Source organism: Loxodonta africana, chromosome 3, assembly GCF_030014295.1.
Source record: "Loxodonta africana isolate mLoxAfr1 chromosome 3, mLoxAfr1.hap2, whole genome shotgun sequence".
In the NCBI taxonomy this organism is placed as follows: domain Eukaryota; kingdom Metazoa; phylum Chordata; class Mammalia; order Proboscidea; family Elephantidae; genus Loxodonta; species Loxodonta africana.
The window spans coordinates 9,366,147-9,388,305 of NC_087344.1; the positions used below are offsets into that span (position 1 = coordinate 9,366,147).

Below are 22,159 nucleotides of genomic sequence, written 5' to 3' on the forward strand. Positions count from 1 at the left end.
GAAGAACTAGATGGTGCCAGGCTACCGTTACAGAACATTTGGATCCAAGACTCTATAGAATGCTGATCAAAAGGGGGAAATGTAGACCAGAATTTCAGATTCACATAGAATCCAGGTTTTCGGAGCCACGGAGGCTGGATGAACCCCGGAAAGTATTGCCCTGAGATCATCTTTAAACCTTAAACTGAAACTATCCCCTGAAGTCATCTTTAAACCAAACCATAGTTTAGCTTTATCCATAAAAAAAATGTCTGCCTTGAGTGTCATACTCTTTTAAGAACTATCTGTGCGGGATCAAATTGACAACAGCAACTCGAAAGGTTAGATGAGAAGCTTATGGGGCAGTTAGTTTATCTTAATGGTGGTGGAATAATTTGGAAAAGGATAGTGAAAATGGTTGCGCAACTTAACTACGGTAACGAGTGTCATTGTATTGTACCTGTAGAATTTGTTGAACTGCAGCGTGTTTTGCTGTGTATGTTTTCACCAAAACAAAACCGAAACCTCCCAGGATTTTTTTGTCTGGGGAGAATGCCTCACTGAGTCCGTGCTGCCAATTCATGAGTCTCTTCTGGAACCAAATACACTCTATAGAATTAGCATTGTCAGATTTTTCTTTTAACACCCCAAATAACGGGAGCTTTCCCTAGCTCCATCTGTCTTTATAGAACCCTATAGACTGCTGTTGTAAGTTCCATCAAATCGGCTCCAACTCACGGTGACCTTGTGTACAACAGAGCTAAACATTGCCCAGTCCTGCACCATCTTCGTGATCCTTGGTATGTTTGAGTCTGTGGTTGTGGCCATCACGTCAACCCATCTCATGGAGGGATTCCGTCATTTTCACTGACCGTCTACTTTTCCAACCATGAATGTCCTTTTCTAGCGATTCGTCTTTCCTGATGACGCGCCCAGAGTAAATGAGTCAGTCTCACCATCCTTACTTCTAAGGAACATTCTGGTTGTATTTCTGTGATTGACAATACTTTTCATGATGATGTCCTCATGAATGGTAGTGGTTTTGGGAGTTGCTCTGATTTAGTGATTTCCATTTTCTCTCTGGTTGTATTCATAGATATGTAGGGGGGAAGAGGGCCTGAATAACTAAAGGGACTTTGACTGTGACATCCAGGGACCCAGGTGGCCATTGAGCACTTGAAATATGGCTGGCCTAAGTGTGACCTGGGATTTTAGTTAGTCCTGGGTGGTGCAAACAGTTAATGCGCTCAGCTGCAAACTGAAAGGTTGGCGGTTTGAATCCATCCAGAGGCACCTCAGAAGAAAAGCCTGGTGATCTCCTTCTGAAAACTCAGCCACCGAAAACCCCACGGAGCACAGTTCTGCTCTGACACACGGGGGCGCCGTGAGTTGGAGTTGGTGGTGGTGGAGGAGGCAGGTTCTCACATCACGATGTTTGTTGGGGGGTTAGGTAGGGACAGGTACATAGAAGAGGGACCACGCTTTGTCCATTTCTGCATCTGCCCCTGGTGTTTCAGTCATGCGTTTCACGCTGCTCCGCTTTTATCCTTTCTTAATCATCTTACCTGCCAGCTTGTCGACTTCACCCCTTAAGAGTTTTTGTTGCTGCAAAAGCACCCATTTTAGAGACGATATACTCCACAGGCTTGGAGCCACGGGTGGCACAGACAGTTAAGCGCTTGACTACGAACTGAAAGGTTGGTGGTTTGAACCCACCCAGAGGCATTTTGGTAGAAAAGCCTGGTGATCTCCTTCCATAAGATCACAGCCGTTGAAAACCCTATGGAGCAGTTCTTTTTTGTTTGTTTTGTTTTCTTTCTTTTTTAATTTATTTTAGATGAAGTTTTACAGAACAAACTAGCTCATTAAACAACTAGTACACAGACTGTTTTGTGACACTGGCTACCAACCCCACGACATGTCAACACTCTCCCCTTCTCAAACTTGGGTTCTCTACTACCAGCTTTCCTGTCTCCTCCTGCTTCTCGTCCTTGCCCCTGGCTTCGTGTGCCCATTTAGTCTCATTTTGTTTTATGGGCCTGTCTGATTTTTGGCTGAGGGGTGAACCTCAGTAGTAACTTCATTACTGAGTTAAAAAGGTGTCCAGGGGCCATGCTCTCGGGGTTTCTCCAGTCTCTGTCAGGCCAGCAAGTCTGGTCTTTTTTTGTGAGTTAGGATTTTGTTCTACGTTTTTCTTCACCTCTGTCCTGGACCCTCTATCATGATCCCTGTCAGAGCAGTCGATGATGGTAGCCGGGCACCATCTAGCTATGCTGGACTGTCTGGTAGAGGCTGAGGTTGTGGTCCATTAGTCCTTTGGACTCATCTTTCCCTTGTGTCTTTGGTTTTCTTCGTTGTCACTTGCTCCAGATGGGGTGAGACCAGTGGAGTATCTTAGATGGCCGCTCACAAGATTTTAAGAGCCCAGACACTACTCACCAAAGTCGAATGTAGAACACTTTGTTTATAACCTCTGTCATGCCAATTGAGCTAGACGTTCCCCAAGCCTGTGGAGCAGTTTTGCTCTGCACACATGGGGTCACCATGAGCTGAAGTTGACTGAACGGCAACTAACGACAAACAATTATTGGAACCTCTGAGTGATGCAAATGGTTAACCAGCTCAGCTGCTAACCAAAAGGATAGAGGTTCAAGTCCACCCAGAGGTGCCTTGGAAGAAAGGCCTGTAGATATACTTCCACAACATCAGCCACTGGAAACCCTATAAAGCACGGTTCTGCTCTGCACGCATGGGGGTGCCGTGAGTCAGAACAGACGTGACAGCAACTAACAACAACAACAACAGTCCTCCACGTCAGCACCTGACACCTCTGCAGTAACCAGGAGACAGTAAGTCACCCAGAAAATCCCGAGAGCCCCCAGGGTCCCCTCCTCCCGAGGATGGTCCACCATCTCCCCTCACCTTTCTTGTCCGACAAGCTCACAGCCAGGATCTCCCAGGTGGTGATGGAGTCTTTCAAGAACACATTCATGACCTTCGTGGAGATTCTGGGTGGGGGTAGGGGAGAGGCGAGGGCGTTAGAGGAGGGGGGGCTGATGGGGACAGGTTGGGGGCACAGGTACAGGTAAGAAGCCCAACTGTGGAGTGTTCCAGGTTGAACTGTGAGGTTCCACAGTGATTCCAAAGGAGGAGCAGCTGGGGAGCTGGGGTTGTTTTACTTTTGTTGTCTTGTGCCATCGTTTCTATTCTGACTCATGGCGACCCCATGTGTAACAGAGTAGAACTGCTCTATAGGGTTTTCTTGGCTGTAACCTTTATGGAGGAGCCCCTGGCTGCCCAAATGGTTAAGTGCTGGACTACTAACAGAAAAGTTGGCAGTTCAAACCCACCCAGAGGTACCTCGGAAGAAAGGCCTGGGGATCTTCTTCAGAAAGACCACAGCCTTGAAATATCTCGTGGAGTGCAGTTCTACTCTGTGCACATACGGGGTCACCACGAGTCGGAATCGATTTGATGGCAACTTACAACAGCAATATTAATGGAAGCGGATCACCATGCCTTTCTTCTCCGGAGCTTCTGGGTGGGTTTGAACCACCCACCTTTGGGTTACCAGCTGAGTGCAAACCATTCGCACCACCCAGGGACCTTGGGGTGGGGGCAGGGGAGGTTGGGGGCACAGGTAGATTTAATGGCGGGGTCTTCGGGGGCAGTGACAGAAGAACCTGATGCCTCAACTGGGCTAGGGGTGGGATTGAAGTGGGGGGTTCCCAGCCGTACCCATTTTTCTCTGGCTCTTTGAGTTCCTCTATACTCCACAGCCAGCTCTCAGGGAACTGACTCCTGGAAATGATATCTTCTTCTGGGATTATGTCTTCATCCAGGTCACCTGGGGGAGGCATCTGGGGTTAGCGCAGACCCGCCTCCCCTGTATCCCCTTAGCTTCCTCAGTAGCCCACGAGGGATTTGTAGCAGCAAAACCCACCCAGGGACCCATATAATGTAATAACGATATACTGATTATAACTATAATAGAATAACTATAAACTCTAATACAATATAAAAGTTATAATAATATAAGCTCTATATATATGGGGAATGAGATACACACAGAGAAAAGGGCAATCATTTGCTCCCAGGGAATCCTAGCTTATTTTCTAGTTTAATCCTCCATCCTACATTTCGAAATGAGGCGGATTCGACTCAACGGCACCCAATAACAACAGCATGTATTTGGTGGTCAGAGTGGAGAGCGAGTTTTTCCAACTAAAATAATTTAGAAATATTTGCCCACGTTGGCCTTTTGGTCAATGGCTGCTTATTTTTAAGCCCCCCTCCCCCAAAAATGATGAAGACATACTCAAAAATCCTACATTCTCATATAATAGTCAACACTCATTATCTTAAAGGCTAAATGAAAATTGATTTTTTTTTAAATCTCCCTTAGTTTAAATTTTGCTATGTTGTGATGGTTACTTTTTTTTTTTTTAATTTATAACTGTAAAGGAAAAAAAGACGAGAAGCCTGGTAGATATCACTTAGATCAACCGATCAAGGTTAACAACCCTAGTAATGGGATGATTCAAGGTCATGTGTCTCTTGCTATGAAGGACACGGCATCACATCTGTGATATTCCTGCCCCAAATGCAAAACCTGAATCTGATCATGACAAAGCATCAGATAGGCTGAAATTGACAGACATTCCACAAATACCCAGTCCATACCCTTCAAAAGGAGTCCCTGTGTGGTGCCAAGAGTTAACACACTCAGCTGCTACAATTGAAAGGCCGGAGGTTCAAGTCCACCCAGAGGCACCTTGGAAGAAAGGTCTGGCCATCTACTTCCAAAAAACCAGCCACTGAAAACCCTGTGGAGCACAGTTCTACTCTGACACACGCGGGGCCGCCATGAGTTGGAATCAACTCAACACCAACTGGCAAACTTCCAAAACTTCGAGGTCACAAAAATCAGGGAAAAATTGAAGCGCTCTCACAGACTGAGCAGACTAAAAAGCCAGGGCAAGGGAACGCAATGCCTGCATCTGAGCTGCACCGTTTTCCTACAAAGGACCAAAAACTGGATTATGGGACAGGACAAGTGGACATGGATAAAGGTAATGGTTGAACAACATGATAAACCTAACATCGCTGAATTGTACACTGGAAGCATCTTGAAACGGCCAATGATTTGTTACTTATGTATCTACCGCGATTAAAAGTAAACAAGCTGACTGGATTCCGCGCTGCTAATGAGTGGGCATTAACGTCCTGATTCTGATAACTGGGTTGTAGTTCTGCAGGAGAATATCTTTGCTTGTAGGAAACCCAAATTGACTATTTCAGGGTGATGAGACATTAAATGGTTAAAAAAAAAAAAAGTCGATACTGCACTTCCAACTTTTCTATTCGGTTGAGATTCATTAAAGGAAAAAAAAAAAAAGGGATTTTCATATTTGCTTTGGTCTGCCAGCCTGCCACTGTGCAAACTCTCTAATTTTCCTTAATTTTAAAGCAAAGGTATTCCTCTTCATTACTTTTCATTCTGTACTTGATAAAGGGATTTCCTCACAATTTCCAGAGCCACCCACGCTTCCCTCTGCTTTTCCAGCCCAATTTGATCAACAGATTTCCAGTCCCCTGTGAAAATGACTGGAGGTACAAAAGAAAATTCCAAACGGCTAGTTACAGAAACTCTGTTGGCGTAGCGGTTAAGCGCTATGGCTCCTAACTGAAAGGTTGGCAGTTTGAATCCACTAGGCACTCCTTGGAAACTCTATGGGGCAGTTCTACTCTGTCCTGTAGGGTCGCTATGAGTCAGAACTGACTCGACGGCAATGGGTTGGTTGGTTGGAATTAGAGCCCTCACTGGAGCAGTGATGGCTTCATGTAACATTATTAAAATGTGAAATTTGGACAGGTTAGTGAACTGTGACTTTGCTGAGACGATCTTTGCAAAAGGCACTGAGTGCCCTCAGGCGTGCCTTCTCTAAATTCAGTTCTGACAATGCCCATCCCAGCTGAAACACATATCTCAAGACGTACTGAAAGGTATTTAAGAAAAGGTGTGATTGGCAACACTGGGGTTCAAAGCCCCTCAGCAAATGGCAGTTTTGACTCTTGTCCTTTCTGTAAATGCCATATTGCAGACAGGACATCCCCCCACCAACGGACAGAGTATCCTCCCCCCTCAGACAGGAACCCCCTCCTCCCTCAGACAGGGACAGGGACATCCTCCCCCATCAGACAGGGACCTCCTCCCCCATCAGACAGGACCTCCTCTCCCATCAGACAGGACCTCCTCCCCCATCAGATAGGGGTGTCCTTCCCTCAGACCCGGGCCCCCCCTCCGCCCGGTCCCCCTCCCCCCGAGACCCTGCAGTCAAACTCACTCCTGGCCAGGCCCAGGGGGCTGTCCCGACTGTACTCAAGCCGCAGCTGGGTGATGTAGTGGCAGCAGTCCAGGAAGGCCTTGATGCAGGACTCGCCTAAGATGTACTGTGTCCTGTGCTCGCATGAGAAGCCCATAGGGTTCTCCCGCATGCCGCCCTCGCAGCACTTGCGCAGCTCCTTGTCCTGGTACTGGCCCGCTGTGGGAGCCCATCAGACCCTCAGCCGCGGTGCCTCGAAGCAGGAGGCATTCAGGGTAGACCCTAGGGAGAACTAATCCCTGGCCAGGCTCTCCCCTCCTCCCTCTTCTGCTCCTACAAGGCCAGGCTGGGACCCTGTACGGCCCGGTTCAGGGGTGGGGAGTGGGTTAGGGTCCAGCGGAGGACTCCCACCTTTGTCTGTCCTCTTCTCCATCAGCTGCACTGAGCGACGTCGGCGGGCAGCTGGCTTCGGGCACTCAGGATCTGAGGGGCAGGAGGAGTGGGAATATGACGGATTAAGGACCTGCTGTATGCCCTTGGCTTACTCTTCACAACAGCTGTAAACTCAGGCTGCCATTGTTCCCATTAGACACATAAGCAAACTGAGGCTCAGAGAGGAGAAGTGGTTTGCTAGTTAGTGGCAGAGGTAGGACTTAAACCCAGGTGCCCGACTTCCAGGACCCTGCTCCTAACTACTAAGCCCTGCTGCCTCCTGCGTTTGGGAAGTGGAGGCACTGTCTCTCCATGGACCAGGTGCTGGCTGCACTCTCACCTGCCCTCTGGTCAGTCTTCAGGCCTTTGTTCGTCTGAAAAGCCAGGCCTGCATCCGTGAAGACACCGGCATAGTCCTTTCCACTGCCCGGGGTGCAGCCAATGTCCGCCTTCTCCACCACGTCCCAGATCTGTGAAGAAGAGGGGGCCGAGGACAGGGTGAGGCCAGGCCAGCAGTGTCTCCTCCAGTTCACCAACATGTCTGTCTGTCTGTCTCACCCCAACTCCACCCTAGCCCTGCCCCCATCAAACCCCAGCCCCACCCCATCTTCATCTTCACCCCCACCTTTACCTTATTCCTACCCCCACGCAATTACTGCCCCCACCCAATGCCATCACCATATCCTCCCCACCCCTTCCCCAGCCTCACCTATCCTATCCCCAACCCATCATTCTCAAGCTTATCCGACTCTATTCCCAACCCCGTTCTACCATCAATCCCGACTCCACTCCCATCTCCATTCCCAATCCCATTCCCAGGCCTAGCTCCCACCCAGTATCATTCCCAAGCCCGTTCCTAACCCCACTCCATCTCCATCCTGGACTCTTCTCCAACCCCTTTCCCATCGCCACCTTCATTCCCAATCCATCATCATTCCCAACCCTCTCCCACCCCTATTCCTAACCCCATCTCCATCCTCCCTCTACCCTCGTTTGCATTGCTATCCTCACTGCCATTCCCAGTCCAACCCCACCTCGTCCTCCTTCCCAGTCCCGCCTCTATCCTCATCTCTGTCCCCATCCCCAGGGCTTCCACATTGGGCAGCTCCAAAGGAGGCAGCTATTGGTCTCTCAGTGTTGGGAAATAAGGCAAAGCTGCCTATTCCCCCGACCATACCTAACTTTAACCCTTGTCCTTCCACATCGCCATCCTCAGCCTCCACACCAGCCCAACCCCACGTCCATGTCCATTCTAATCTCCACTTCCAACCCACACCTAACGCCACTCCATCGTGCTGCCCACCCCAGCCCCGTCCCTTTGCTTCTTCCCCCATCTTCTACCCAGCCTCAGCTTGATGCAGGTGCATACCTTACTCTGAGTCAGTTTATTCTTCTTGTTCAGCACATACACACCCTTGTCCACGGCCACCAGCCCTACTCGGGCCCCACGGTTACCCTCTATCCTAAGAGTCATCTGCTGTCCTGGCAAATATGTCTTCTGGTCCTTCTCACCACCTTTTACCACCAGCTGTGGGGAGGGTGGGAGCAGGAGTCAGCCCTGCAAGGCCCAGTCCTGGTCAGCCAAGGACTTAGGGGGTTCTGGGTTGGATCAAAAGGGAGAGAAAGGTGGAGCTAGAGGGAAGAGAGATGGACAGCCTGACAACAGAAGCAGACTCAGACTGAAAGTCAGAGAGAAAACAAGAGGGAGAGAGATGTGCCAAGGTTGGAGCAGAGAGGGAAGAAAGGACAAGATGGTAGAGGGAGATGGAGGCACTGTGCAGATGAGAACCCCTCTGTGTAAGGAGAGAGTGGTGCTGTGTGAGTAGACAACCCCTCAGTGCAAAGGAAGGACCCCTCCATGCAAATATAGGACCCCTATATGCAAATGAAGGATCCCTCCATGCAAATACAGGACTCCTTCATCCAAATGTAGAACCCCTCCATGCAAATGAAAACATCTCCATGTAAATGACAGGCCCTCTGTATGCAAATGGAGGACCCCACTGTGCAAATGGCAGGACCACTCTCTGCAAATGGACAGGAGACAGAGACTAATGTGGAGGGCTGGTGAGAGGTCAGAGAAGACAGTACAGAGGTGGGCACAAGGAGAGACCCCGGGAGCTCACCGTGCCCTGGCAGGAGTCCTTGACGTCCACCCACACGGAGTCAGCCACTACCTCCCTCCCGCTTTTGCCCATCAGCGTGTAATAGGCCACCAGGCGGAAGGAGGGAATGAAGTCACTGGTGATGGTCAGAGGAAGCACCACCAGGTCCTGGCCAGACTGCCGCACCTGGCGTCCCACCTTCAGCACCTTTCCCTTGTTCAGGATCTGGGGGTCAGGGAGAAGAGAGGGTGGAGAGACCAGGGATTAGGGAGGTGACCTGGCAGAGCTGGAGGAGCAAGGAGGACGGGCTGCAGGTGGCACTGACCAGGTAGGTGTAGTAGTGGATCCCGTTCTGCAGGCCAGGGTCTGCTCGCAGGTGAAAGTTGACATTGATGGTCTCGCCCGGCTTGAGTTCTAAACGAGGCACGGAGAGGTGCAGATAGTTGTTGGAGTTGCCGAAGGGGCTGTAGGCCAGGGCCTGCATGGTCCTGGAGGCCTGCTGGGCCTCTGGGATGCCTTCTTTCTTTGTGCGCACCTGGGCGGGGAGAAGAGTATGAATAATGGCCCCAAATAATGCCCACATCCTAATCCCTGGAACATTGCACAGCAAAAGAGACTTTGCAGATGGGGTTGAGTTAAGAATGTTGAAAGGGAAAGACAACACACAATACAGGAGAGGTCAGCACAACTGGACTTAACCAAAAGCAAAGAAGTTTCCTGAATAAACTGAAGCCTTCGAAGGCCGCCATAAACAGGGGTGGGGTTTTGGGGACAATCGTTTCAGGGGACATGCAGGTCAATTGGCATAATAAAATCTATTAAGAAAACATTCTGCATCCCACTTTGGAGAGTGGCGTCTGGAGTCTTAAATGCTAGCAAGCGGCCATCTAAGATGCATCAATTGGTCTCAACCCACTTGGAGCAAAGAAGAATGAAGAACATCAAAGACACAAGGTAGTTATGAACCCAAGAGACAGAAAGAGCCACATAAATCAGAGACTACATCAGCCTGAGACCATAAGAACTAGACGGTGCCTGGCTACAACCGTTGACTGCCCTGACAGGGAACACAACAGAGAATCTCTGATGGAGCAGGACAGCAGTAAGATGCAGACCTCAAATTCTCGTAAAATGACCAGACTTAATGGTCTGACTGTGGCTGGAAGGACCCCAGAGGTCATGGTCCCCAGATATTCTGTTAGCCCAAGACAGGAACCATTTCCAAAGCCAACTCTTCAGACAGGATTTGAAGTGGTTTTTTTTTTTTTTTTTTTTATGGGATAGAAAATGGTACTGGTGAGGAGTGAGCTTCCTGGATCAAGTAGAAACATGAGACTACGTGGGCAGCTCTCGTCTGGAAGAGAGGGCAGAGGGGGTCAGACACTGGCCGAATGGACACAAAAGTAGAGAGTGGAAAGGAGTGTGCTGTTTCATCAGGGGCAGAGCGACTAGGAGTATATAGCGAGGTGTACATACATTTTTGTATGAGACACCGACTTGATCCGTAAACTTTCACTTAAAGCACAGTAAAAATTAAAAAAAAAAAAAAAAAGAATATTGAGATGGAGAGATAATCCTGGCTTATCCAGGTGGCCCAATGTCATCTAGAGTATAAGATGGAGGTAGGAATCCCTTACGGAGCCCTGGTGGCACAATGGTTAAGCGGTTCAGTGCTTGGCCTCGGCTGCTAACCGAAAAGACTGGCAGTTTGAATCCACCCAGAGGCTCTGTGGGAGAAAGACTTGGTAATCTGCTCCCATAAAGATTACAGCCTAGGAAACCCTATGGGGTAGCTCTGTTCTGTCACGTGGGGTCACCCTGAGTTGGAATTGAGTCAGTGCCACACAACAATGACAAGAGTCCCTGGGTGGTGCAAACAGTTAAGGGCTTGGCTGCTAACCAAAAGGGTAAAGGTTTGGGTCCACCTGGAGGCATCTCAGAAGAAAGGCTTGGAGATCTCCTTCTGAAAATCAATCAATGAAAACTCTATGGATCACAAGGGTCTACCCTCAACTGATCATGGGGATGGGGCAGGACCAGGCAGTGTTTTGTCCCATGTTCATGGCGTCTCCATGAGTTGGGTCTGACTCCAGGACAGCTAACAACACCAAAGGAGAGTCAGAGAAGGACATGTAACATGGAATCAGAGGTCGGAGAGAAAGAGAGACTGGAAGATTCTATGCTGCTGGCATTGGAGATGGAGGAGGGGGCCACAAATCAAGGAATGTGGGTGGCCTGTAGAAGCTGAAAAAGGCAAGGAATGGATTCTTCTCTAGAGCCTTCAGAAGGACTGTATCCCTGTCGACCTCTTGACTTTAGCCCATTGAGACCGATTTTTGACTTCTGACCTCCAGAACTCTCAGATAATAAATTCCTGTTGTTTTAAGTCACAAAGTTTGGGGTCATGTGTTACAGCAGCAATACGTGACTCATACTGCATACACGCTTCCAGCAAAGATGGGCTGCCCAGCCTAGGAGTGGGGCAGAGGCCCCTGAGGATATCTGCATCGTGCACATGAGCTGTGTCACCTCCCAACGAGGTATAACACGCCCGAGGCCACAGAAGCCAGAAGAACTGATCCCACTGTGGAAATGTGTAAACGGCAGAGCCCCTCCCAGCAAGGTGAGAATGGGAGAACCGCCTGCATGAGCTGAGCCCCTGTCCAAGAGCAAGGGAGGCCCACAGCATACCAGTGAAAGAGCCCATTCATCTAAATGAGAACTCCACTAAGCAGATGTAGGACACCTCTGCAAATAACAGGGTCCCCTGTGTACATGGAGAATCCTTCTATACAAATGTCAGGACCCTTCTGTGCCAAGAAAGAGCCCCCCTGTGAAAATGGCAAGACCCCACTGTGCAACTGAGACCCCCCTGGATGCAAATGGAAACCCCATGTATGCAAATGCAGGGCTCCTTGATGCAAATAGGGAGCTCTTCTATGCAAACGAAAATTCTCTGTATAAATGACAGAACCCCACTGTGCAAATGACCAGGCCTCTCAAGGCAGGAAGCCTGTATACATACATCAGGACCCCACTGTTCAAATGAAGAACCCCTCTGTATAAGAGGATAACCCCTGAAGGCAAATGCAAGACTCCATTGTGCAAATGAGAACATCTTTTTGCACATGGCAGGACCCCTCTGTGCAAATAAAGGGGTCTTCCTGGCCGGTGGACCCCAAGCAGAGCCAAGACGCACCGTGATGGCCTGGGGGGTCCGGACGTCAAGCATGTTGATGGTCAGCTTGGCCACGCCATCAGCCTGGGTCAGGGACTGCACATTGTCCTTGGTCACCACGGGGATTTGGCGGGCTGGAGAGCCATCAGGGTTCGTCACAAAGACCTGTAGAGGAGCAAGGCAGGTGGAGGGGATCCAGAGGGGTGGGGAATCAGGGGCCGGGGATACAGCCTCGCTGCCCGGGGTCTCACCATGAGGTCGAAGGGCATGGCTGGCTTGAAGAACTTGGGCGTCTTGGTGAAGTGGATCTGGTAGGGGGAGGTCACGATGGGGATCCCGCTGCGCTCAGCTTCCACCATGTCGCTGCCTGGGGTGGGGGGGGCGGTCATGAGGGCAGGCTCCTGGGCCCTCCTCAGGACCTGATCTCCCCGCCTCAGACTGGGCTTCCCGCCTTAGACTGGACTCCATCCTCACACTGAGCCTCCCCCCTCAGACTGGCTCCCCCTTCAACTGCATCTCCCCCTTCAGACTGGACCCCACTTTCAGACTGGGCCTCACCCGTCAGACCAGGCCTCCAGCCTCAGACTGGGCCTTCCCCTCCAGCAAAGCCTTCCTCTGCCCTCAGACAGGGCCCTCCCTTGGACCCTGGGCTTCCTCCTCTGCCCAGTCCCCCTCTCAGACTGGATGGCAGTAGCACTGGGCGGTGGCCGCAGACCAGACCTCACCTGATTGCAGGATGACAGTGACTGACACGTACAAGGACTTCCCCACCAGGGCCTCGGGTCTCGAGGGCTGCACCCCGTTTAGCAGGACATCTCGGCTCAGCACTGCCTCGCCATTGCCATCCTCTATCTGGGGGGGAGATGAGGGCTCAGGGCAGGAGGGGCAGAGGGAGAGGGGCTGATACGGAGAGAGACTGCGAGGGGGAGGAGCCTCAGATGGGGGGTGAGAGCTCAAAATGAAGAGGGGGTTTCAGAGAGGGAAGAGGGCTCAGAGGGGCCAGGGGACAAGAGGGCCTCAGAGAGTGGAGAGGGCCCAAGAGAGCAGAAGGACTCTCAGAAGACGGAGGGGTTCAGAGAGAGGGTGGGTCTCAGGGACCCTCGGAGGGAGGAGGGGATCAGAGAGGAGGAGGGTTTCACGAGAAAGGTCTTGGGAGGGAGATCTCAAAGGGGGAAGGATCTCAGAGGAGGAAGGGGTGAAAGGAAGGCGCTCAGAGGGGGAGGGCCTCAGAAGGGGAGGGTCTCAGAGGAGGAGGGGCTCAGAGGGGGAGGATTTCAGGGGGGAAGGGCTGAAAAGGAGGTGCTCAGAGGGGAGGGGTTCAGAAAGGGAGGGACTCAGAAGGGGAAGGCCTCAGAGGGGCCTCTGCCAGGTACCACGACGCGGGTGAGGGACTGCGCCAGCGAAATCCTCTGGTCACCGTCCTGCACGCCGAAGATGACGAAGGCCATCCCATCCACGTTCTTCCCGTATAAGAACCTGTGAGACGAGGAGGGTCTCAGAGCCCCACTCCTGGAAAGCAGTCTCCCTCCACGTCCGCTCGCGGGGCCCGAGGACCCAAAGCCCTTCCGCGCCGGCCTCGCCCCACCCAGACCGCTCCCCTGGCCCGCCCCTGGCTCCGCCCCTGCCCCTCACCTGGCAGTGATGGTGACCTCCAGGCCCTTGGGATCATGAATGTAGTAGAACTTCTCTGTGGGCTCCACTTCCACCTCAAAGCTAGGCAGCACTGCGGGGGAGAGAAGAGGTTGGTGGGGACAGCGGGGGCCGGCGTCACCGGGTAGGGGCTCCCACCCGGCTCTCTCCTCCTCTTACCGTACTCCTTCACCTCAAACTCCGTGGAGAAGACCTGCTGGGGGGAATCTTCGTAGTGGGCTTGGATCTTCCACTGGCCCATGCTAGGGGGAAGCGGGAAGGACCTGGTAAGTGGCCTGGCCCAGCCTCGCAGCCCTCCACTCCGACTCCGTAGGGGAGCCCTAACCCTCTTATGGGAAGGCCTGACATACTTGACCAGCTCCGGGATGTTCCAAGACAAGGACAAGATGCCAAACTGATTGTGAGAAGACAAGGAGTCTTTCTTGATGGGAACGCCATCGGGGGTCTGCGGGCAGACGCGGGAGTGGGGTCAGAGGCCAGATCCAGGCCCTCGGCTCCCTCCACCTCTCTGTGTCTGGACTCCTTCTCCGCACCACGTCTACACAGGCAGCGTTTAAGAGCCTGGGCCTGAGTTCAAATCCCCAAGGTGCCACTTCCAAGCTGTGTGACCCTGGGCAAGTTCCTTAACCTCTTGGCGCTGAATTTGCATACCCATAAAATGGAGATAATAATAGTACCTGCCTCCTTGTCTTGGGACACAGCTAATATAAGCGTGAGCTCATTATTATCAGTGACTGTGAATAATACTAACTGGCGTTTAGTATGCATTCATTTTGTGCCAGACCCTGTGCAAAGGGTTTGAATAGACTCAGCCTCATGGAATTGCCTGTATTTCACTTCCTGACTGTGTGTGATTGAGTCTAATACACACATTGCTCCATTAGTTCAAATGGCTACAGATCAGGAGACGTCGCTGAAAAATGTGGTGCTCTGGCCTCTCTTGGAAATTGGAAAGTTCTGAGGATAATGAGTGTTCCCACAAGGCCATACTTGTTTGGAGCTGGGCAGCGGCTGTGTCTTAAGCGTGGTGTATGCTCTCCGTTCCCTACAGGTCCCACCACACCCTAAACTCGTTGCTGTCCAGTGGATTCCAACTCATGGCAACCCCATCAGTTACAGAGTAAAACTGCTCTATAGGGTTTTCTTGGCTGCAATCTTTATGGAACCAGATCGCCAGAACTTTTTCCGTGATGCAGCTGGGTGGGTCAGAACTGCAAAACTTAAGGTTAGTTATTTTCTTAACGTGCCGTTGAGTCGGTTCCGACTCATAGTAACCCTGTGGGACTGAGTAGGGCAGCCCCATAGGGTTTCCAAGAGGAGTCTAGTGGATTTGATCCGGCAACCCTTTGGTTAGCAGCCGAACTCTTAACCACTGTCCCACCAGGGCTTCTTTAGGTTAGTGGTCGAATGCAAAGCGTTTGCACCACCCAGGGACCTTCAAATACTTTACTTGCTTGGTCCCTCTGACCCTTGCAAGATCACTCTAAAAGGTATGAGAAGGAAACACCCCTCCTCTTCTCTTCCTCCTTTCCTGGTCTGGCTGGAGGTGTGGGCGAGGGGGAGAGAGGCGGACAGGAGGGCAGGGAGGGCAGGGGGCAGGTCGTGGGCTGCAGGAGGGTTTTGGTTTTTACCTGAGGGAGGGGGCAGCCCTGAAGGGCTGGGACCAGAGTAGTGACGGGCCCTGATTTAGGTGCTCACGGGCGCCCTCTGGCTGCTGCGGGGGGAACCGACCATATAGAATCATCTGTCATTGTCCCATCTTCGGAAACCCTGGTGGTGTAGTGGTTAAGAGCTATGGCTGCTAACCAAAAGGTCGGCAGTTCGAATTCGCCAGGCGCTCCTTGGAAACTCTGTAGGGCAGTTCTACTCTGTCCAATTGGGTCGCTATGAGTCAGGGTCGCTATGAGTCGCAATCGACAGGATGGCAGTGGATTTGGTTTTTTGGTTTTGGACCCATCTTCAGATGAGGAAACTGAGGTTCAGGAAGGTGAAGTAACCTGCCCAGCTTCACACAGAACCCACAAGCACCGCCCCACACCGGTGTCTCTTTCTCTGCCTCTCTCCAACTCTTTATCTCTCCCCGAGTCTCTGTCTCCGGGTCTCGGGGCCCCGGCTGGCTGGTACCTCGATGGTGATGATCACCGTCCGGCCCACGGGCAGCATTTTGTGGTCCACAGTGTAGACCCGGTAGAGGACTGGGGGTGGTGGGTAGAGAAAGGAGACCAGGTGAGGTCCCGCCCCTCCGCACAGCCCCGCCCCCGCCCCGCCCAGCCCCGCCCCGCCTCACCTGTGGAGCCCGGGGTGTAGATGGTCTTGTCCGTCTGGATGAAGAGGTAACCGCTCTGCAGGCTGACCAGCATCACCTTTTCCACCGAGGTGTCCTTGAACACCGCCTGGACGATCACGAACTTACTCTTCTTGTCGGACCTTAACTCCTTGTTGGCCGGGATCTAGGCACAGGACAAGGGATCGTTAGGGGTCAGCTTCAGAGACGGTGCCCATGGTGCCTGAGCTCCCAGAAGACAGGGGACTCAGAGGTGAGGAGACGCGTGAGGGGGAGGGTCTCAGAGATGGGCAGGGTTGGGAAGGGGAGGGTCTAAGAGATGGGCGGGGACTCAGAGAGGGGGAGGGTCTCGGGAGAAGAGGGTGTTCAGAGAAGGGCGGGGCCTCGGAGGGTGGTGGGACTCCGAGTTGCGAGGGGCTCCGGTGGAATAGGAGTCAGTGATGGGACAGACTCAGAGATGGGCGGGGCCTCAGAGGGGGGAGGGTCTCGGAAGGGAGGGACTCAGAGATAGGCGGGGACTCAGAGAGGGGCGGGGTCAGAGTTGGGAGGGGCTCGGGAGGAGAGGGGCTCAGAAATGGGCGGAGACTCAGAGAGGCGAAGGCATTCAGAGGTGGGAGGGCTTGGAAAGTGGAAGAGGGCCCGGGGGAGGGCTGTGGGTGCCAGTGCCAGCCTGTGTCCACCTTGATATTGACGGTGCCCACGTGGCTGTTTGCGGAGGTCAGCACAGTTTTCTCGCTGACCAACACTTGCTTCTTGCCAGGGAAGTCCTGGACGGAGACGGTGACAGGAATGTCCCCTTGCACGTCATGGGCCTCCAGCACCACCGTTTCCTCATTCTCTAGCCTCAGGACATTGGGGGTGATCATGGAGTACCTGCAGGAGGAGGCGCGGAGGCGGAGCTGTCATCCCAACCTCTGACCCTTGAAGCTTTGTCCCATCCGCTGGTCCTGGAGAGCATCCCAAACCGTCCTGGGGTGCTGCCAAGGCCTCATGTAGTTCTGCCTTCCTCTCTGGGAGCCACCACAGCCTCACCCACATGAGCAGGGAGGGCAGCCACCCTGACGCCCACCGTCACCCCACCTTGACCTGTGAAACCTCGACGGGCCGACAGCGGACTCCACCAACCCCAGAACCTCAAAACCAGAACCTGAACCCCCCCAAGCCTCTAGACTTCCAGGCCACAAACACCCAAAGTTCTAAACCCCTAAATCTCTATGCAGTGGTGTCAACTCCGACTCATGGCGACCCCATGTGTGTCAGAGTAGAACTGTAAACCGTAGTGTTTTATTTAAATGGCTGGTTCTTCAGAAGCAGATGACCAGGACTTTTGTCGGAGGTGCCTCTGGGTGGTCACGAACTTCCGACCTTTCAGTTAGCAGCCGAGCAGTTTAACTATTTGCACTGCCTAGAGACTCCCCTAAGTCTCCAAATACCCCAGATATAAACTCCTAAACCCTCAGATACCCCAAGGTATAGGCAACCAAACCCATGTAACTGTAAACCCACTCAAACCTCTAAACTCCAAGTCCTAGAGCATCCCAAACCTAAACCTCTAACACCTCAATCCTATAAATATCCAAATCCACACACAAACCCAAAGCTGTCATGAACCCAAACCACCAAACCCTGAAACCTACAAACATGGAAAACCATAAACCCCAAAACTATAAACTCCTAAATCCTGTAAGGTTCAAATCTACAAAGCTCAAATCATCCCAATCAATAATCACCTAAACCCCACAAATGCCCAAAGCCCATAACTCCTACACGCAGAGACCCCCAATTCTATAAACATCTGAACACCTGCACAGAACATTCCACAAACACACACCCCATAAACAGTCGAACCAACAGGCAGCCAAATTTCTAGCAGCCCCTAACCTGACTCTCCAAACACCCTGGATTCTGCAGGGACCTGTGCCCACAAATGCCTGCTCTTATCCCAGAAGCAGCCTCGTTGGGTGGGTTGAGATAACTCACATGGGGTCCCCCAGGGCCAGGGGGAGGCTGGCCAGCAGCAGCAGAAGCAGGCTGGAACCCGAAGCAGGTCCCATGGTGCAGGGACAGTGGAGGGGCAGAGGGGCAGAGGGAGAGGACGGGGAGGAGTGAGCAGGGGCAGCTGGAGGCCGCCTCTTATCTGCTGCCTGCCTTTTCCCCGCCCCTCTCTTCTCCCCTGGGGCTGCCCCAAATTTCTCAATACCATTTCCTAAGTTTTTCAATCTCCAGCGGCCAGCGAGTCCTGGGTGAGTAACCCCAGAGCATAGCCTCCTCCACCATGAACACACCTACCCCTGCCCCGCCCTCCCTCAGGGCCATAGCCACCTTGTGAACAGGGGCCTTTCCCTGTTGTACCCACTTTGTGGTGCAGAAATACTGAGGCCCAGAGAGGGGAGCCCCTGGATATCTGGGTGTGGCCTCTCACCTGGTCTTGGCCATGCTTTTATTCATCAAACCCTTTTTACCAGTCCATCTCTATGCTGGAAGCCGGGGCCCCAGAGGACCTCTAGGCCTCACTTCCAGAAGCTTTCATGCTAGGGAAAGAAAGGCGGACAGAGCCCAGGACACACACACCTAGCTCCATGGGGGATGTATAGGGGCTGGCGGAGCCAAAGGTAAAGAAGAATTCTGCTTCTTGGAGGGCCAGGAAAGGCTTCCTAGAGGAGGGGACATTTCAGCTGGGCTTTGAAGATTGTATAGGAGTTCATTATCCAAGTGAACATGTTTTCCAGGGGAAAAAATGGGGGCTTGGAGATCCCTTAAGGAGCCCTGGTAGTGCATTGATTGAGCGCTCGGCTTCTAACTGAAAGGTTGGTGGTTTGGTTCCACCAGGCCCTCTTTGGGAGAAAGACATGACAGCCTGCTTCCTTAAAGGTTAAAGCCTTGGAAACCCTATGGGGCAGTAGGAGTCGGAATCCACTGAATGGCAATGAGTTTTTCATTTGTTTGTTTTATTTGTTTTTTAGCTCCCTTGAGTCTCTGAGTGGTGGTTATTGTTGTTTTTAGGTTCTGTCAAGTCAGTTCCGACTAGCTCATAGCAACCCTACGTATATCAGAATGAAACACTGCCCAGTCCTGGGCCATCCCCACAATCATTGTTTAGCTTGAGCCCACTGTTGCAGCCACTGTGTCAATCCATCTTGTTGAGGGTCTTCCTCTTCTTCATTCTGGGGGGTTCAAATTGTTAATGGGCTGGACTGCTAATTGAAAAGTAGAGTTTTGAGTTCACCCAGAGGCACCTTGGAAGAAAGGTCTGGTGATCTATTTACCAAAAAACAGCCATTGAGGACCCTATGAAAGAAGTAGAAATTAATAGCAGAAAAAGGAAGGAAAAAAAAATACACAGAAACTGAACAACAGCTTGCTCAAAAACCACTGGGTTATAGAAGAGATCAAGAACAGAATAAAGAAATTCATAGAATCAAATGACAGTGAAAATACATCTTGCAAGAATCTTTGGGACACAGTAACAGCAGCGCTCAGAGGTCAATTTATAGCAATAAATGCACACATCCAAAAAGATGTGTGTGAAGGTTGTATTATTTCACCACACCTGTTCAATCTGTGTGCTGAGCAAATAACACGAGAAGCTGGACTTTATGAAGAAGAACAGGGCATCAGGATTGGAGGAAGACTCGTTAACAACCTGCGTTATGCAGATGACACAACCTTGCTTGCTGAAAGTGAAGAGGACTTGAAGCACTTACTAATGAAGATCAAAGACCGCAGCCTTCAGTATGGATTACACCTCAACATAATGAAAATAAAAATCCTCATAACTGGACCAATGAGCAACATCATGATAAACGGAGAAAAGATTGAAGCTGTCAAGGATTTCATTTTAGTTGGATCCACAATCAACAGCCATGGAAGCAGCAGTCGAGAAATCAAAAGACACATTGCATTGGGTAAATCTGCTGCAAAGGACCTCTTTAAAGTGTTCAAGAGCAAACACGTCACCCTGAAGACTAAGATGCACCTGACCCAGGACATGGTATTTTCAATGGCATCATATGCACGTGAAAGCTGGGCAATGAATAAGGAAGACCCTGGAAGAGTTGAAACCTTTGAAGTGTGGTGTTGGCAAAGAATATTGACTATACCACGGACTGCCAAAAGAACGAACAAATCTGTCTTAGAAGATGTACAACCAGAATGCTCCTTAGAAGCACGGATGGCGAGACTGCATCTTACATAGTTTGGACAAGTTGTCAGGAGGGATCAGTCCCTGGAGAAGGATATCATGCTTGGCAGAGTACAGAGTCAGCGGAAAAGAGTAAGACCCTCAAGGAGGTGGACTGACACAGTGGCTGCAACAATGAGCTCGATCATAACAATTGTAAGGATGGTTCAGGACCGGGTGGTGTTTCGTTCTGTGGTTTATAGGGTTGCTATGAGTCGGAGCCAACTCGACGGCACCTAACAACAACGATAAAAAGATGAAAGGGCCAAAATCAAAACATTAACTCTACAACTTGAACAGATAGAAAGAGAGCAGTGAAAGAAGCCCTCGGGTACCAGAAGAAAGGACACAATAAAGATTAGAGCAGACATAAATGAAATAGAGACTAGAAAAGCAATTAATTGAAAGAGTCGACAAGACCAAAAACTGGCTCTTTGGAACGACCGACAAAATCGATTAACCACTGGCCAAACTGACAAAAGAAAAACAGGAGAGAAAGCAAATAAGCCAAATGAGAAGGGTGATATCACAACAGATCCATTGAAATTAAAAGGGATCATAACAGAATAACTATGAAAAATTGTACTCTAACAAATTTGAAAACCTAGAGGAAATGGACAAATTTCTAGAAACACACTACCTACCTAAACTAACACAAACCAAGGTAGAAAAAAAAACTAAATAAACCTATAAAGAAAGAAGACATTGACGAGGTAATTAAAAAAAAAAAAAAAAAAAAACTTCCCACAAAAAAAAAGTCCTGGCCCTGATGGCTTCACTAGAGAATTCTACCAAACTTGCAGAGAACACTTAACACCAGTACTACTAAAGGTATTTCGGAGTATAGAAAAGGATGAAATACTCTTGAACTCATTCTTGATAGAGACATCATAAAAAAAGAAATTAAAGACCAAAATCCCTTATGAACATATACGCAAAAATCCTCAAGAAAATTCTAGCCAATAGAATTCAACAACATATCAAAAAAATAATTCATCATTACCAACTGGGATTTATACCAAGTATGCACGGGTGGTTCAACACTAGAAAAACAATCAATCCATCACATAAATAAAACAAAAGACAGGAACCACATGATCTCATCAATTGATGCAGAAAAAGCATTTGACAAAGTTCAATACCCATTCCTGATTTAAAAAAAAAAAAAAAACTGTCAGCAAAATACAAATAGAAGGGAAATCCCTCAGCATAATAAAGGGCATTTGTATAAAACCAACAGCCAACATCATCCTAAATGGAGAGAGTCTGAAAGCATTCCCTTTGAGAACAGGAACCAGCAAAGGATGCGCTGTATCTCCACTCTTATTCAACATTGTTCTGGAGGTCCTAGTTAGAGCAATAAGGTTAGACAAAGAAATAACGGGCATCCAAATTGGTAAGGAAGAAGTAAAAGCATCCCTATTTGCAGATGATATGGTCTTCTATAGAGAAAACCCTAAAGAATTCACAAGAAAACTACTGGAACTAATAGAAGATTTCAGCAAAGTATCAGAATACAAGATAAATATACAACGATCAATTGGATTCCTCTATACCAAAAAAAAGAACTTCAAAAAGGAAATAACCGAATCAATACCATTTACAACAGCCCCCAAGAAGATAAAATGCTTAGGAATAAACCTAACCAGAGACATAAAAGACCTATACAAAGAAAACTACAAGACACTACTGGAAGAAGCCAGAAGAGACCTACATAAGTGGAAAAACATACCATGCTCATGGACAGGAAGACTCAACATTGAGAAAATGTCAGTTCTACCCAAAGCGATTGACAGATACAATGCAATCCTGATCCAAATTCCACTGACATTTTTTAATGAGATGGAGAAACAAATCACCAGCTGCATATGGAAAGGGATGAGGCCCTGGATAAATAAAGCATTACTGAAGAAGAAGAACAAAGTAGGAGGCCTCATACTACCTGATTTTAGAACCTATTATACCACCAAAGTAGTCAAAACAGCCTGGTACTGGTACAACAACAGATACATAGACCAGTGGAAC

The 22,159-nt window shown here is 50.2% G+C and overlaps 1 protein-coding gene across 3 annotated transcripts in view; it reads right to left on the bottom strand.

Moving 5' to 3' along the window:
* Nucleotides 1-18,066, bottom strand: part of LOC100657489 (complement C3) — a 38,551-nt gene extending 20,485 nt beyond the window's left edge. The window contains exons 1-19 of one of the 3 annotated variants that reach the window (XM_064280406.1): nucleotides 17,935-18,066; nucleotides 16,635-16,827; nucleotides 15,958-16,120; nucleotides 15,795-15,865; nucleotides 14,021-14,115; nucleotides 13,830-13,912; nucleotides 13,653-13,743; nucleotides 13,394-13,496; nucleotides 12,746-12,872; nucleotides 12,272-12,387; nucleotides 12,042-12,185; nucleotides 9,168-9,377; nucleotides 8,864-9,067; nucleotides 8,107-8,265; nucleotides 7,078-7,207; nucleotides 6,717-6,788; nucleotides 6,327-6,524; nucleotides 3,718-3,826; nucleotides 2,902-2,987 (exon numbers count right to left, since the gene is read on the bottom strand). In XM_064280406.1, coding sequence (XP_064136476.1) covers nucleotides 2,902-2,987; nucleotides 3,718-3,826; nucleotides 6,327-6,524; nucleotides 6,717-6,788; nucleotides 7,078-7,207; nucleotides 8,107-8,265; nucleotides 8,864-9,067; nucleotides 9,168-9,377; nucleotides 12,042-12,185; nucleotides 12,272-12,387; nucleotides 12,746-12,872; nucleotides 13,394-13,496; nucleotides 13,653-13,743; nucleotides 13,830-13,912; nucleotides 14,021-14,115; nucleotides 15,795-15,865; nucleotides 15,958-16,120; nucleotides 16,635-16,827; nucleotides 17,935-18,008 — 2,428 coding nt within the window. In that variant the 5' untranslated portion in view covers nucleotides 18,009-18,066. Of the gene's footprint in view, nucleotides 1-2,901; nucleotides 2,988-3,717; nucleotides 3,827-6,326; nucleotides 6,525-6,716; nucleotides 6,789-7,077; nucleotides 7,208-8,106; nucleotides 8,266-8,863; nucleotides 9,068-9,167; nucleotides 9,378-12,041; nucleotides 12,186-12,271; nucleotides 12,388-12,745; nucleotides 12,873-13,393; nucleotides 13,497-13,652; nucleotides 13,744-13,829; nucleotides 13,913-14,020; nucleotides 14,116-15,794; nucleotides 15,866-15,957; nucleotides 16,121-16,634; nucleotides 16,828-17,934 lie in introns of those variants that run through there. The other 2 variants (XM_064280407.1, XM_064280408.1) reach the window with 2 other exon arrangements.
* Between the last annotated feature and the right edge of the window lie 4,093 nt (nucleotides 18,067-22,159).